Source organism: Drosophila santomea, chromosome 2R, assembly GCF_016746245.2.
Source record: "Drosophila santomea strain STO CAGO 1482 chromosome 2R, Prin_Dsan_1.1, whole genome shotgun sequence".
NCBI lineage: Eukaryota > Metazoa > Arthropoda > Insecta > Diptera > Drosophilidae > Drosophila > Drosophila santomea.
The window spans coordinates 9,669,114-9,685,868 of NC_053017.2; the positions used below are offsets into that span (position 1 = coordinate 9,669,114).

General features: G+C 42.3%; 1 protein-coding gene across 1 annotated transcript; it reads right to left on the reverse strand.

Moving 5' to 3' along the window:
* Window positions 1–294: 294 nt before the first annotated feature.
* On the reverse strand, window positions 295–15,377 carry LOC120445368 (protein vestigial). The gene is made up of 8 exons (XM_039625741.1): window positions 15,227–15,377; window positions 13,287–14,182; window positions 8,239–8,719; window positions 7,138–7,527; window positions 2,013–2,104; window positions 1,593–1,786; window positions 1,451–1,512; window positions 295–967 (listed from the first exon to the last, which is right to left on the reverse strand). Exons 2-8 carry the CDS (start codon window positions 13,380–13,382, stop codon window positions 909–911), a joined length of 1,374 nt encoding a protein of 457 aa, XP_039481675.1. The 5' UTR covers window positions 13,383–14,182; window positions 15,227–15,377; the 3' UTR covers window positions 295–908.
* Between the last annotated feature and the right edge of the window lie 1,378 nt (window positions 15,378–16,755).

Sequence of the window (16,755 nt, forward strand, 5' to 3'; positions counted from 1 at the left end):
GCTTTGGCTTTTGTTTTGATTCGGGTCGTGCTGGGTCGTTTTGGATGATAAATAGCCCGAGATTAATAAGGCGCCTGGCTAAATGGCGTGGAAAGCATTCAAAGTCGACGATTATGAAATTTGACTGCTTATCTGATTGTGTTTCTTTATTCGGGCTTAATCGGAATGATATCATTAGCAGAGGGCGCATAAACTAATTAAAGTTTATATGAAAGTTATCCTAACTTCTTACCTTTATCGAACCTTTAGAAATGCACACTCAGTTTATTGATTGTATTCAAATTGTGTTTTTTTTAATTTTATTTATCTTTTTTTATTGGGTTTTCTGCTTTGCTTTTTTCTCAATTTGATTTTCGTTATCCTAGTTTGTTGAAGTTAGCAAAAATCGAAGTTTAAACAAAATAAATTCTAACTTTGTTGTTGCGTTAAGTGTATGTCAAAGTTCGCGTTAACTATACAAGAAATGTCGATTATTAAACGTTACCAACGCTGATTACGAATACCATTATATATGTATGTGTATATTTATATATATAGTGTATATAGTCATTATTGTATGTGTCTAAATTGCTGATATGGGATGCTAAACTTACAAAAACAAAAGTACGCGGAAAAAATGGTCTCGAATGCGCGACAAATTGTTTGTTTACAAGGTGTTTTAAGCTTACGAATTATATTTTAACGTTAAACATTATTGTAAAATTAAATTAAATTTCAAAATCCTTTGCGTTTGTTATTGTTTTGCTCACACAGAAACACAGACACTGCAGTTTTGCTTAAGAAGCGCTCTCCAAATCCCGACCCAAAGAATCGCACATTGTATTCGATCCGCGGTGTCCTTACGTCTTCCAGGACACGGTTTTTACACTCGCCGAAGGATCTCGGGGCCCTCCATCGCCAGGTGATGCTTAGAACCAGTAAAGGTCCTTCGACGACTCCTGTACTTGCGCCACCTGCGCTTCCAGGCCTGAAATGTAAATACGATGGGGTTATCAGAAAGCTTGATTTACTGCTTCGAGGTTACTATTCTATCCTACACTTTGACTAAACAAGTCGCACTAACTGTTTTCAAAAGAGCATTCCATGATCTAAGGTATTACATATAAGCAGTATGCAGACAATATTAAACAGAACGAATAACAAGCTTATCTTAGTCATAAGCACAAGATACTAAGGTAAGTTGGAACACACTTCCTAATGACTAACAATTAAACAACAATATGCTATATGTATCCCCGCTTTATTGATATATGTGTACCTTCAAACTAAATGCCCCATCATTACCTATAGATATTACGACAATAATAGACTACTAATATGATTACTTATGATGATGACTACATTATCATAATACATGAGTATATTGACTATATTAGATTTAATCGTTTGCTCTTCTTTTTTGGCCAAATAGCTTGAATTAAGTAAACTAAAACCCCGCGCATAGGCTCACCTGCCATTGTGGGATAGCTGGAGTACTCCAGGGCGTGGGCCGTCTGCTGGTCGTGGTGCAGCCTGTAAGACACGAGAAGCCGGCGAGAGGTCAGGACGTGGTCCGTGGAAAGCAGCTCGATGAGGAGGGGATAGCGACTCACCTGGAACCGTGGCTGGCGTACTGCTGCGGCAGCCGGAGGAGACTGCCGTACTGGGCCATGTTGTGGTGGTAGGCGTGGGCGTGGGCAGCGTGGGCGTGGGCTGCGTGGGCATAGGAACCATAGTGGGCAGCATGAGGCACCCACGGATCGGTGGCGTAGCCGGTGTCCGTCGCGGTGCCATACAAGTCGCTAACCTGCAAGCAGATATCCGATCGGATTACAACTTATTTAGCATGGGTGGGCAGGGCAGGAGCACCAGGATCGCCGGCTCCTTCAACTCGTAATTGCCTCACGTTCCGCCAGCAATCGGCAACTGGCAAATGGCAACTGGTAACTGGCAAATGGCAACTGGTAACTGGTAACTGGCTACTGGCCACTTGGAACTGGCACTGGTATTGGCTATGGGACGTGGGTGCTTACCTGGTGGTGTGTGGGCGCGGGTATGGGGTGCACGTAATTGCTGTTCCAGAACGACGGTGGGAAATTGCGATTCGACATCGGGCTGCTGCTCTCTGCAATCGCAAAATGGGAAACGGAATTGTTGAGGGCTTACATACATATGTAAATTGATAATGGTTCACAAGTTATTGTTAAACGTGCTAAATTAATGGGGGCAATAATGCGAACAAAAGGGAAGAATATCTGCTAAAAGCTGATAGCCATCTACATAGCTATTGAACTATTGAAACCCAAAAACAATAAAGTAACTTAACTAAAGTAACGTTAAAGTATCATTATGATCATTATTCACATAGTCTTACATTACTTTGAATGCAAACAAATACTAATACGATATGCTGTTCAAGTGTGTATGCATGTATCTTAAGATTCTTTGTAACTAGAAAAAGGAACCATCTTTTACACAGATATATAGATAGTAATCCAGCAAATTGGTAACTTTTTCATTGAGTCTTCGCCACCGAATATAATCACTTAGGGCAATCGCCAGCCAAAAGGAGGTGCTGTGCCCCTGCAACGCGGGGCAATTTCCATTCACTTGCAATGATTACAATGATTAACTGGCAAGCCGGCAGATGAACGAGTCTTGGGGGATTGTGTGGTTCGTTCGGTTACGGGATTGGTTGGGGCCGCTCCTCGGAGGCATCGGCATCGGAGTCGCAGTCTGAATCTCCGCCTCGGTGGCGGCGCCATGGCCTGTTGCAAATAACTGAGCGGAATGTTTTCGGTTGTCGTGCGTGCTCGTTGTCGCGCTGTTGTTCAGGATCATCACTTGTATTAAATGGTTGTAAATCTACGCGTTTATGAAATCGCGCGACGCCGCCAACGAGATGCAGAAGGAGCTGCAGCAGGAGCAGGAGCAGGAGCAGGAGCCGAGCAAGACATCTCCATTATGTGTAATGGAGCTCCCTCAGGAGACCGGGGCGCCCAAAAATAGCAACTGCAATTGAGCGGCAGGAGATACCAAAAACTTGCATAGGCTTGCATTTGCGTTGACAACATTCCAAACTCGATTCGAGAGAAAAATATCCAACAACTGGAGAGGAGTTTTGAGGATGCGGATGAGGACGTGCACGAGGTTTGGAGGCTGGAGGATGTGGCTGTGGCTGCGGCTGTGGATGTGGATGTGGATGTGCTTGTGGGGATGTGTAATGTTTGTGCTTGGCTGCCGTCGCGATTCGACAACTTTGGCCGGCACGTTGGCGAGTGTGCCATGCATGCTGATGACGACGAGGATGAGGCTATGGATGCGGATGATGGAGATGGTGATGGTGCGGCTGGGATACCCAATACTGGATACGGGATGCCATGCCGCGTGCCTTTTTTCCCGAACCAGAAGCCAGCAGCCAGAAGGCAGAAGTCGTCATCATCCCATTGCCATTCACTCACTCGCTCAGCTGAGGCCGTGGAATTCCCATTAATGTGCAAACAAGCAGACTGCCAAAGATATTTCCTCTCCAACTTCAGCTCCTTCAGTTAGCATTTCACTTTCAGGCAGCGGCTTCAAAAGCGAAAGCCGCACTACCTGTCCCCACCTTTCACCTTTTGGCCTAATGAAGAGAGCGTGGCGATTTATGACCCGATAAGGTTCGATCGCCAGCGTTGACGCATAGTGCATAGTTCTACACAGAGAAAACTATTCTTAAGTTAGAGCACTCGCCACAAAAAGAATGTTTAAGACCACTCTGAACCAGTAAATAGTTGAAATGTATGGAGTTTTCAAACAGAAATCAAATCAACAGTTGCAAAGATACTTTTAGGTTGTTCATTGAGTGTAAACTACAGTGAGTTTCGATTTGAAAGCAAAAAGTAAAGATAATACTTTGATAAAAATTATGCTCTGACAATAATTTAAGCTATTTAGTAGAGGTTTGTTACTTATTAAGAAAGTAAGTAATAGTTAAGTTTTTCAAGTTATTATAAACTGCTTTACTGTGTCCATTAGAGCATAGTATTTTTCCGCGTGTTCCTGCACTTGTAAACGTATCTGCAAACGTATCTTTAAATGTATCTCTATCTGCTTCGGTTTCGGTTTCTGTTTTGTATTTCGGAAAGACGGTTCTCCTGCCTGCAGCGGGTGCCAAGGAATTTTAAATCGAATTCTTTGGGCATCTAATTAAATGCTCCTCGCGGCTGAAGAACGAAATGAAAATAATACGAAACTCTGCCCTGATGAATCGGGTATTTTTTGATCAAGAAACGCTAACGCAACGGATCGGCAATCGAGGGGAAATCGGGGGAAAACAGAGAAAAGTGCAAGCGTGCCGTTCGTACCGCTGCTATCTATCTCGTCATCTTCTGCGATGCCCTCTTTCGGTTCGGTTCGGTTCGGTTCGGTTTGGTTTGGATTCGATTCGGTTCGTTTAGTTGGGCTTCACTGTGAGGAGCAGTTAATTGAAATGCATTTTAAAATCGTAATGAGGAATCTATGCGGCATTCGGCATTGCCACCGTCCGACAACAGCAACAACAACAACAACAGCAACAACTGGCACCCAAAGCAACAACATCAGCATCGACCGCATCGCATTCCGGCGACATTTCATAGCACATTCCAACTAGCGATATATACCTACATCTGTATATATATACAAACATATATATACATACATCTGGGCACATAGCACATATAGACACGGCGCATTGCATTACGAAAAAAATGTATATAAATGTTGAATAGTTTTAAGCGCACCAATGTAAATGTTCAACTGTGTGCGCGCTGCTCTCAAATAGACAAATGACCAAAATGAACTTTAAATACCATTAAGCAGACAAAAAAAAACAGAAACGGGAAACAACAAGAGGCGCAAAAGTAAACAAATTTAAACAAAACCAATTCGCATTGTACTTATTGCCCCCACTGTATTTTAAGGGGCAGGTCTATTATGGGCAATGTGTGCCACTGTGCGGCAGTTGGCGAAAAATGTCAACAGCAGCCTACTGCATTTGGTGACAACTACAAAATTTGATTATTAAATACATTTTTTCAGCCCTTTATTGTAAAAGGTTTACTTTAGTTGGGAATTTATAACAAACTTAATAACCAATTATAATAATTTAAGTAGTATTCAAACACTTGGACCATAAATGAAAGTGGATAAATGGAGTCATATCATCGGTTCATATCTGCATTAATAAGAACGGAAACAAGCTATTTTCAATAACCGTTTTGAATTTGCCTATTTGTTGGTCGGTTAATTGCCTCCAGGAAACTTTAGTGGCTTTGATTTAAATTTCGGCGAACCAATCACCGTAAATTCGTAGTTAAGCAGCCTGTGGAAAATTTCCAATTATCGCATAACGAATGGGGAATTGAATGGAAACTGAATTTTCGCACAAAGTGGTGGCATTTCCTCAAAGCGGACGGAAATTGCTGAAACCGGAGGGGGAAAATCGGGGCAATGGCAGCCACAGAAACTCAATAAAATCCCAGGTTTAACTGCAATTGGCGGTGTGGCAAAGGAATACGCCACAAAGTGCTTCAATCGAGGGGGCGCAATTCGGGAAATCACCCAGTGGGCGGGGCGGGGCACGTACGAAACATTAGCATTAAGAGGCATCTACTGCCAACACCTGCTCGGCATTCAAATGCGAGGATAATCAATTGATTGAGCAATGGACATAGAATAGCTGAGGAGCAGAGATGATCGTAATGAAAATCTTCTTCACTTGACAAGGCTGAATTCGTTATGGCTGGGCAAAACTGCAACAGGGCAATTAAAATTAAAAACGAAATCGAGTGAAGCGCAAAAAATAAACACACATGTTGGGGTATTTATACACATATATATAGATATATATATATACGGGCACATAGTGTGCAGCAGATAGACGGACAGGCAAAACAGACAGGCATGAACAAACGAAACGTTTATCTTCATTAAAGGAGGTAATTAATTTTGAAATCGAAAGAACAAGCGAGTGGCAAGTGGCAACTTGATTTATTTGTTTTATTGTGCGCCCGTTTTTGGTGTGTGCTTGTGAGTGTTCGCACTCGCATTCACATTCACATTCACATTCACATTCAGATTCACAGACATTTCACAAACTTGTGGAGGGGATAAAACAGAGTGCCATCCTAAAGTGTTTTTATCCTATAAACGAATGGCTGACAATGAGTGGCGGAAAAACGTAAATATTTTGAATAGTTTTCGCACGAAAAGATGGATTTAAGGCGAGCATTTCAATGCAATGTATAATTTACAGAACATTTTATTCGATTTAAATAGCAGTACGTAAATCAAATAATTTCATATAACTAATATTAAGCAAAGCGTTAAACTTTAGAAGCTTAAAGGCATAGTAATTTATCGATTAGTTGGGAAAACCCTCTCATCATTGGAGAAAGGCTAGATACTTCCCTAACCATATCCTCACACTCCCAAAGTTTACACACATCAACCGCCATATTCCCCATCGATACAAGGTCATCAGTGGAGTTTGAAGCAGCACAAGAAGTGCTTTAGACATAAAACCACTTCACACATTGAAAATTGTGGATGTTTTTCTAACAAGATTTAGCTAGCTCATTCTTTCCCACACACTAATACATTCCGAAAGGCATAATTTGCCTGTTGTACATTTTCCGAGAACATTTTAATAACTTTGCTGGAACTGCTGGCTCATTTTTCACCTAATTATGCCCCCCATTTGGGGGACAAGTGGGGCAGTGCCGCAAATCGAGGCAAACACGCAAACTGACAGCCGGGACAAGTACATGACACGAGCGGTTCTTTGATCACAACTCACTGGAGCCACAAATGAGTCGAAAACCGGGAGGGAAGACTGGAAAACAAGCTGATTATCCTCCTGCACTAGCACAAATTTTATTTTATTGTTATTTTAAACGCTTGAAAGAATATAGGGATTACGGTAATTTAAAATGACGAATTAACAAATAAAAGGTTGTTTTATTAAAGTCCCACAGACTTGTGCATAAGGAGAGTACGTAGCAGTGGCGCCCGAACAGGGACTGTAAGTAGATGAGCAGCACAAGAAGGGACTTTCTTGCAGACTCCACTCCATTTCACACCTTTAGTGTGCTCAATTGATATGTTATCGCATTTTGTACAGTGCAGTGCACCTACCTTTAGAATCCTTGTTGTTGTAGTTGAGGGCGCGGGAGAAGTGCTCGTCCACCTGGCTGGCCGTGTCGCCCGAGTAGTTGGTGAACACAACGCAGGAGGCCGATAGATACTGAGCCTGTCCCTGGCCACTGCCGGCCAATCCTCCACCTCCTCCTCCGCCTCCACTGCCCATCGGCGGCTCCAGAGCTGGCAGATTCTTGGGTATTGCCCCCGTGCCGCCTCCGTCGCCGCCCCCCGAGCCCGTTCCGCCCGCCGAGGATGGACCGCCCGTCGCTCCGCCGCCACCGTGCAGCGGATGACTGTGCGAGTGGGCGTGGCGCGGGGAGTCCGGACCGGAGGAGCAGGATGATTCATTATGATGCTGATGCTGTTGGGAGCCCACCAGGCGCGCTGGAAAATCAGACAGCGCCAGAGAAAAGGCGAGCGGAAAAACTATTAAATTATTGCAAAGTAATGGCGAATTTGCAACGGGGAATATTTGATATAATTTATTGAATGCTAACTGGTTTGGAATGCGAGTGCTTCGCCAGAAATTTCAAGAATTTTCAAATTAATTAGCTACGAGTGCGCGATGACTATCAAGCTCTCCCCCACTACCGCTTTTCCACTCGTATGAATTTTCATTGTGCTGCCAAAAAATAAATGTTATGCTAACTCTGACATTGACAATATCAACGAACACGCACATGAAAAGCAGTAAAACACAATGTTTTAAACACGTGCAACGAAGTATTAAGCTGATTGCATTATTTATTATTTCTAAAGAGTCTACACTTTCAATACTTTAGCTTTTAAGTTAACCTTTGGTGACGTATACTTTATAATGTACTAATTGAGACACTAATGTTTTAATTAGGGGAACGGCTAAGTTGGATCGATCTATAAAGTCAAAGGAATCATCACATCGATTTAATAATTATTATTTTCCTTAGAAGCCTTTTAGCTACAAACTACTAGTTATAGTAAAGTTAAAACTAAACCACATCTTCTGAATTTTAAATGTATTTAAAATTTCCCTGTTATAGAGTTTTAAACATTTGTATAACCTATTTTAGGCATCCAGATCCTAGATCATAGGTTTCCCCAGTGACCCTCACTCACCTTCAGCTTCGCTGCGCGGCACGATGAGGTCCTCTTCTTTGGTTTGGTGCGTGTGCGTGTGTGTGTGCGAGTGCGGGTGCGTGTGTGCGTGGGCGAGGGAGTGTGCGTGCGTCCTGTGCGAACTGTGCAGCGAGTGTCCCGCCGCTCCGCTTAGCACCGGACTCATCCCCAGCCCCACGCTCCCGACACTACTGCTCCCGGGCACCACATTGCTGCCCAGCAGTCCGCCCGCCGGTCCGCCGCCCAGTCCACCCAGGCCGCCCAGGCCACCGCCTCCGATTCCGCCGGAGGAGCTGGCCTGATTCGCGGCGACCGCCACCGCCGCCGCTGCACTGTTGTGGGCCGCCGCTGCCACCGCCGCAGCGGCGTTCGCGCTCACCGATGGCGGCAGGATGGGGCTGCAGGGGGAGTGGGAGCTGCCCGAGGCACTCGATGAGGCGGCCAGGTTGACGCCCGACGACGAATACAAGTCCTGGTTGAACTGAAAATGTAGGAAATTATTACATTTCTTGTTACAATCATGTTACAATTAAGGAAAGGATCTAATCAGAAGATAATCCTGCTTATTTAATACTAGATTTTATGAAGATCAAACAATCAAACATTGAAATCTCATTTCCGACACGATTAAACAGATTCTACGTGATTTATAGGTGGAAGTTATCAAATTCTGGAATAAATATTGGCGTTAATTAGCATTGACAGCATAGTTTTTTTTGTTTTAAAGAAATCTTTTAAGTGATTTTAGTCATGGAAAAGTAGCGGGTCAATTTAAAAGTTTATCAGATTTCATGCGTACTAGTAAACTTCATACTTTGATTTCTACAATGTAAAATGGTAGTGATTCTTATCGGAGATAGAAGGTGTTAATTTAAATTCAACACTTTTCTTTCTTTGAAAAGTTTTTAAACTAAGTTGTAGTTTGAATAGTTTTAGCCTGGCTCCCCTTAGAACTATATTTCTGGATTTATAAGTGGATATTCCCGGCAGATTCCGAAAGGCGAGTAATGAGTTATGAGACGCGTTGCAGCAAATTGAAAATGACACAATAAGGAAATTTATGTTGATGGAAAAAGCGAGTGAGGCCATTAAATTTACGAGCGTTTGGCGCATATTATCACGGACTCGGGCCAAGGTTGCACCGCTCCAAATGGGTAAATGGGTTGCGGGGAAAAGGGGAAAAGGGGAAAAGGGGGAGGTTCGTGGAGCATGAGCAGAAGGAGGAGCTGAACTGAAACTGAAATAGGAGAGCGGCCAGAAGGCGATAATCACGCCGCAATCTTCTGCTTAGCGGACTGTCAAACATAATGCGGCGCTGGCGACGATTTACGAGCAACACCTTCGAGCGTCCCCCCTTCGAGCTCCCCTCCTAATGAGCCCATTAGTGGCTCCCTAGCCGATAACCCCATGGCAATCGTCGCCCTGCCCCTGCTACGCCCGCTATGCCACATTTGCAGCCGAAAATCGTTCCAAATTTAAGCATTAACTTGCAGTCGAGCGAGGCGAACCCCGCGATCCCCGGCTCCATTTCGTAGGCGCATGCCAATTATGATCGTGTCTAAGGGTTAATAATGGGTTAACCGGGCACGAACCATTTCAAGATGAGTGCAACGCGGGCATGGACAGCAGCCCTGATTTACGAGCTGAGTATCGGGAAGATACAACAGCTGCCCCGTTAGGAGGCATGCCACTTAATTAGACGAAAGCGCTGAGTCAGCCGAAAGATACTTGCTAATAGATACAGATACAAATTGATTGAGATACAGCTGCGGCAAAAGCTGCAGCATCACAGGCACTTGCCGCAAATATGTGGCAGATCGAGTATCTTCATCTGTCACCTGGCTTAAGCACATAATCAATGCGTTCCGCCTTATCGGCCAACACTATCAGCGACGACAGTCCAAATTGGAGGCGGTATCCTCCGGTTGCGGATCCCGAATCGCGAAACGCGAATCGCGAATACCGATTCGCGGCCAAGTGCAGTAGCGTAGGCGAAACAATGCCCAGATACAGATACAAAACGCACGGTCGCAAACGCATCGGCAGATGTATCTGCGCGGCAATCGGCACACGGAAAGAAATTTATGACATATATATGCAAGTTTTAAACAAAGATATGACGCTGTGAAGAGTGCGGTCACAAATTAAATTGAAATGTCAAAACCGCTGTTAAAACATGGTTTATTCTAATTAATAAATTAGAAAATGTTTCAGTAAGAAGTTAAGTAAAGATAATCAGAAAAGATTCCCCATCTCATCCTCAATCCCAAACGAGATGAAACTGGCGTTATAAGATGGATAGTTTCATCTAAAGGTCATAAGTGCAGTAATTAACATGTTCACTTCAATGTAGACTCACTCATTCATTTAATCTATCCGAGCAGCGTTTCATATTAACCCCGATCCGCTGTCGTTTTCCCGGTGTACTCGTATCCGTATCTGCTGCAGTGTTATTAGCTGCAGGCGATATTTCGGTTATGCCGAGCAGTCAGACCTGCGATCACACGGCATAAATCACCGGGCATCGCCAGACGAACCAGCGACAAAATTTCGGAGCCCAGAAAGTTTGGCTTTTTCTTTTCTTTTCCTTAGTTTTTATTTTTATTTATTTTTTTTTATTTGAAGTCAGCTCCCTGGTTTATCTGCGATCGGTTGACAAAAGGCCCCAAGGATCGAATCGCTATGGTTATGTTATGGCGTTCGTGGGCGAGGAGAGTGGGCCGGGGGCAGCGGGGAGCGGGGAGCGGGGATCGCGAGATCGGCAAGAACTAATGGCGATACACACAATAAATTAACCGAGCGAACGAAGGTTTTTGTTTGTTTATTTGTATTACTTTGGGTTTTTGGGGCTGGCCGACGAAAGTGTCGATTGTGCGTTTGTGGGACGAAATAAACCGGTCATCCAGCTGAGGAGCCCGAGCTGCTGACTCAATCTGCGATTGGCTTTCCGTGGCGGAGGAGCAGAAAGGAGCAGCCACGGGCAGAGTGGAGCAGAGTGGAGCAGCCGAAGCCCCAATATCCAGGCGGGTTTATCGCGGTCCCTCTTTATGGGCATGCAAAAGCATAGAATCAGAATCGTGTCGTATCGGTTACTTACATAAAAGGCCAATTTCGATTTGGTGCCGCGGCCTTGTATAATTGGAACTTGCGACACAAGAATTTCTTTGTGCCCCAGCGGCAGCGGCAGCCGCATCAGCAACGGCAACTGCCTCATGGATTTTGGCCGCACAGCCCAGCCGCCTTTTGACCATGGTCGATCGGAGTTCTGGCCCTCGAAACTGGACACTGGGACCCTCGATCGTGAGAACTTTTCTGTACTTGTCACAGAAATCACAGCGAAATCTTCGAAATCAATGTTAGCAAAAAGCGGGAGAGGCGAAACAAAGCCAACATTGAGTCGCGGAATTCCTTGAAATGTTGCCCCTTTAGTTTGGCAACTTCGTTTTTATTTTTTTTTTTTCTTGGTCGCTTCTTTATTGTTTCGGGTTTCCCAAATCGATTTGCGTTCTGCGTGAATTCTTATGATTTGTTAGAAGCGTCTAATTATTCAGGCTGCGAACCCGTCCAAACAAATTGACGCAGCCAACACAGTAGCTTTCGTTGGCCTTGGCCAAAACGGCAGAGAGCCATCAATCAGCGGTGGCCAAGTGACTCATGCCCGGTGCTTTCCCTGCTTCAAGTGCTCCTCCAACTTGTTTTACAGCAGTTCGCTCCTTTGGCCAAATGGAGACGGACGAACAAGTGGACGAACAAAACGTTTTCTGATTTTTCTGATTTTCCTTATGGCCACTCTGTGTTTATGCAAAGCAGAGCCACTTTATGCAGGCTAACAGAAACTTGCATTACACAAATTGGATTCCAGTTTGCAATTGTGCTTTCACAAAGAGTCTTCCTTACTCCCAAACTAAAACGCCAGAAAGACAAAATATATGTATTTAATACGCTTCTATTATATCGCCTAATTTTTGTATTTAGGTAGTTTCCTTTTAAAAGATTTTGTGTGCGGATAACTAGGAATTTCCTTCAAAAGATTTGTCTAATTAAAATTCTAAGCAAGTTATTTGATTACTGCTGCTCAACAAAAGAGGCTTCTTATCATTTCGAGAATTGGTTTTCCTAAAAAACAGCTATGGCACCCATTTTTACTACCAATTTGGAGTTACAAACAAGTAAGTTCGGAAACGTTTAACACCTTGGTACGTGCATTAACCACAAAAACCGCATCGCCTAAAACTCAAAAATCACCTCCCCAAAAATGTACAAGCTTCAACTTTGGACAGAAACACTTTTGATGGTCGGTTTCAGCTTATTTCTTTGATAGTTTATGAAATTAGCGGGTAATTAGTATTTAATAGATCTTATAAGTTTAATCATCTCTAATTGTTATGATTTCTGGGAGTCGATCCTTATATACTGTGTTGTTTTTCTATCTATTTGGTTATGTTTCTCCGTTATTATTTAGTTTATAATTCTAACTTCAAAACATTTAATTTTACTTATTTAACAAGAGGTTATCATTGCAACCATGTTTCGGTGTTCCGCTGAGATTTTTTTGAAAGGGAATAATATGAAATAAAATAACTAAATAATTTTTTAGAAAATTAGATCCTAATAAACCAATAGTAGTTCTTAGGTGAATAAAGCTTGATCTCGGATTATCCCTCATGTGTACCAAATAATAAATCATTTTACCGATGAGCTATTTTTCGAGTAACATTGAATTATGTGACTTTACATGACAGTAAAGTATCTGTTGCTAGCACATTATACTGGTAAACCAGTATTAGATTAATAAAGTTACTTATCGCTTAAAAGCAAAGGATTAAACAGTATGATTGTAAAAATATGAATTATAAACATTTCACCAACTGCTTGGAGTTCTTAGGGATTGAATCAATACAATCTATAAAATAATGTGTTTACTAAGCAATCCTGATCTACAAGCAATTTTTTCGGCACAATGACTGAGTTTTGCTTGATAACCAGGCCAAGAATTCAGAGTTTGAGTGGCCATTGGCTAATCGATGCGAATGGGTTGCGGTACTCACCCTCTCATATTGGTAGAACGATCGACTTGGTCCAGCGCGCCCGTACAGATATGGATAGTAGGCACCGTACATAACTTCGGGGCAGGACACTGCCATTGTCGCAGTGGCAAGCGCACTTGCAACTGCAACTGCCACTCACTCACACACACTGGCACTGGCACTCACACTGGCTCACTGCTTTTGCGGTTTGGCGATGGATGGTAGTTAAATTGGTATTGTCACTTGAGCGCGGAATTGTGATACCAATACGCGTGGTTCCAATTGGATTTGTAATCGTATCGGGGACTTGAAATTGAATGCTCTCTCCGGGGAGAGAAAGATAGAGAGGCAGAGAGACAGAGAGAGCGCGCGGAGGGAGAAGGGGACTAAAACTTGGAGTAATTATAAAACCGGCTTTTTAAGTCGAGGCGTGTTTTGTTGTTCTTCTTGTATTTATTGTATTTTTTCCGCAGCAGTTGTAGTATTTATTTCTTTTGTTGGCTGGCGAAATTCCTGGAATGAAAACTCCGCTCGGCTAATTATATTTACATATTGTAAAACACCATCGCGTTTGTATCAGCAGCTATAATTGCTATTTGTCTGTTTTTTTGTTTATGTTTCTGTTGTTTTTCGCAAACTTCTTTCTATGCATTTGCCATTCCCATTCCCATTTCCATTCCCATTCCCGTTCGTGGGTAATTTCCTTTTCTTTTCGACTCCGTTTCCTCCCCGCGTCGCTCTTCGACTTTCTTCACTTGCTTCTTTCTTCTTTGTTTGCTTGTGCAGGCAATTGCAATTATCATTTCCACATTGTTGATTGCTGTTAGTCGTTGTTTTCTATTTTTTCAGTTTTTTTCCCTTTGGCGTTGGAACGTCAATTTCGTTTCTCATCCGCGTTTCCGACGAAGAATTGCCAACTGGAAGGAAAATGGAGAAAAGTGCAGGAGAAGGCATTAACAATTTGCTAATTGTGGTAAGAAATTCAAAGCTGAAGAGCCAATTTCTGGCATTTATGTTAAAACCGACTTTAATGATGGCACTATTTGAACCAAAAATGCGTGCTGAAAAGTAATTGCATGTAATCCAACCATCATCAAGTTCGAAAATTGTTATAAAAACTCACAAAAGAAAACTTTCACAGCAAAATGAAAACCAATAAATTGCTAGGTATATATATAAAAGATAGAGAAAGATTATAAAGGTAATAAAAAACTTTAAGAATGTATTCGTCGGAAAAGAAAAAATCACTTCAAGCCTGCTTGAATTTAATAAGTTTTTTAAAATGGCTCTATTTTTTCGTACAGAACACATAATCTTGCTATCATGATTCAAAATCGGAAAACCATTTGGATAAGCAAGTGTACTTGTTGTTTTTTTACTGCTAATGACAAATGTTTATAAAGCAACAAACACCAAACCGAAATGCCAAACGTTAAACAAACTATTAGATTGAAAAAAGTAAAAGCAAATCGAATATATGAAAAAAAAATTTTTTAAGTTCCGACGGCATAAGAAGTAAACTTAAGTTAGGATCCGTCGGGACATAAAAATCAAAAGTTTAATTTCAAAGACGGCTAGCTGCCACGTTAAACAATCTTTATTGTAAAAATTATATCCACTGCTTTACTATTGCCATTAAAAACATTGTCTTGATCTAATCCCAATTTAAATGCGAAATTATTATAAGCAAGCATTCTGTTAAATACACCCAAAACAGCAAGCTCACTGTTTTTTATTACATAAATCTATTACCTCTATAATAAATTGGCAACCATATAACTAATTAAGTGACAATAGAAATATACAACAACATGATCAATTATTGAAATTACATAAATTTTACACTAAACTTATATTTATACGCGAAATACGTATAACAAAAATAAATACTGTAAGTCAAATTATTATAATTCTTATAACTTTGGTCCAATTCAAATTTTGTTTATCCAATGTGTACTTACCACTTGAAAGTTTTTAGTGTAATCCAATAAGATGTGCAGCGTTATCAACACAATTCTCGTTACAGTGCACTTTTTGAAAGCATTCAATTTCACAACTCTTAACAAGGCGAAACTTGACTTATTTTTCGTTTGATCGTTTTGTTGTTGTTAATTTGAATAGTAATTAAAGTGATACGCGCTGGGGAATTCGCACGTGAATTCTTGAGATTTTGGCGCAGGGGTTTCGGCGATTATTTTTAACCGAAAGCGAGCAACAAACATTTGGTCGGCGCACTCAATGAAAATATTTTCGCTAAATCCACAAAATGCCGAATTCCATAAATTCTTCGCGGCCCGTTTGTGCGAGAGCGAGAGAGAATGAAGGAGATAGCGGGCGAGCGGAAACGAGATGGAGAACGGCACTATTTGGGCAATTGCAGCATCTGCGGAAATCTCTATTTCTATAATTATTATTCTGCTTTGCGTTGTGGCACTTGGAAAACAAATGAACTGCACTTGCCGCGATCACTCACTGGGATTTCGGTTTTGTTTCGTTTTAATTTTTCGATATTCTCGTTCACGCTGAAATCGAAAAACCGAAAATCGAAAATCCCGCGCGGCGGTGAGAGAAAAACACGGAGAGCTCCGGCTGCCGCTCAATCGGAAGAGAAAAAACAAACTGGCAAAAGCAGCGTTAAATCCAATGCATTTGCGGGCAGCGCGACGGCAGCGCAGTCGCCGCGGTATTGAAAACAAAATGGCAATTTCTTGCATCGCGCCATCTCCCTCGCACGGCAGTCATATGACCGCAGCGGGAGCGAGACAACTGGTGTGCGGCAGTTGCCAAGCACCGCCCACTTGATTGCTGCCGCATTCAGCGTTGTGTTGTTGTTTCCAGGTTTCCAACTAACGATGCCACATCGGTGTGAAAATAAAATGGAGTGCGTCTCAATTGTGTCCTCAAGTAGACGAAACTCCTGCTGTTTCTCTCTGATTTTAAAGTTCGACAAACAGATTGAAAGGAATTCGCATTCATCCGGAGCCTTCTACTTCGTCCTTTTGTTCCTCGCCTTGCCTTTCCGCAATGAAAAGTATGCGCCAACTGTGTCAACAGTGTTTGCAGTGCCCCCGCAATCCTTGTTTTCCAGTCCCCTTCCCAGCCCTTCTGTCACCCAGCCCTCCTCAACCGAGAAGTTTCCGTATTGATAATAATCTGATTGCAAATGAATACAATTTATTGTGCTGTTCATTCGCCTTCATTTCGCCGCGGATTGTGTGTTGACATGGTGTGGATGCGAAAAAGTGAAAGACTACTACACCTTTAATTGTTAGATTTTCGATAGGAACGTGTAATAAAGGTGAAAAATCTGTGCTTGATATCACAAAAGAAGATATCGTGTTAGCATGGAAAACAGTTCAAGAACGGCTCTCTGAGGATCTGCACTTCCATTCTTCCATTTTCATATTCCGGAAAAATCACATGTTTTTTTGTGACAACTAAATAATTTTGTTATTTATCTTTTTCGCTTTGTCCTTACTAAATATGGGAT

What these genes read in the sequence shown, in the direction of transcription:
- LOC120445368 (XM_039625741.1), bottom strand. Translation starts at nt 13,382, where the DNA reads ATGGCAGTGTCCTGCCCCGAAGTTATGTACGGTGCCTACTATCCATAT. An exon ending in GCCGCGCAGCGAAGCTGAAG is followed by an intron (nt 7,528 to 8,238) that starts GTGAGTGAGGGT and finishes CTGATTTTCCAG; the next exon opens with CGCGCCTGGTGGGCTCCCAA. An exon ending in CAGCTATCCCACAATGGCAG is followed by an intron (nt 968 to 1,450) that starts GTGAGCCTATGC and finishes TTTACATTTCAG; the next exon opens with GCCTGGAAGCGCAGGTGGCG.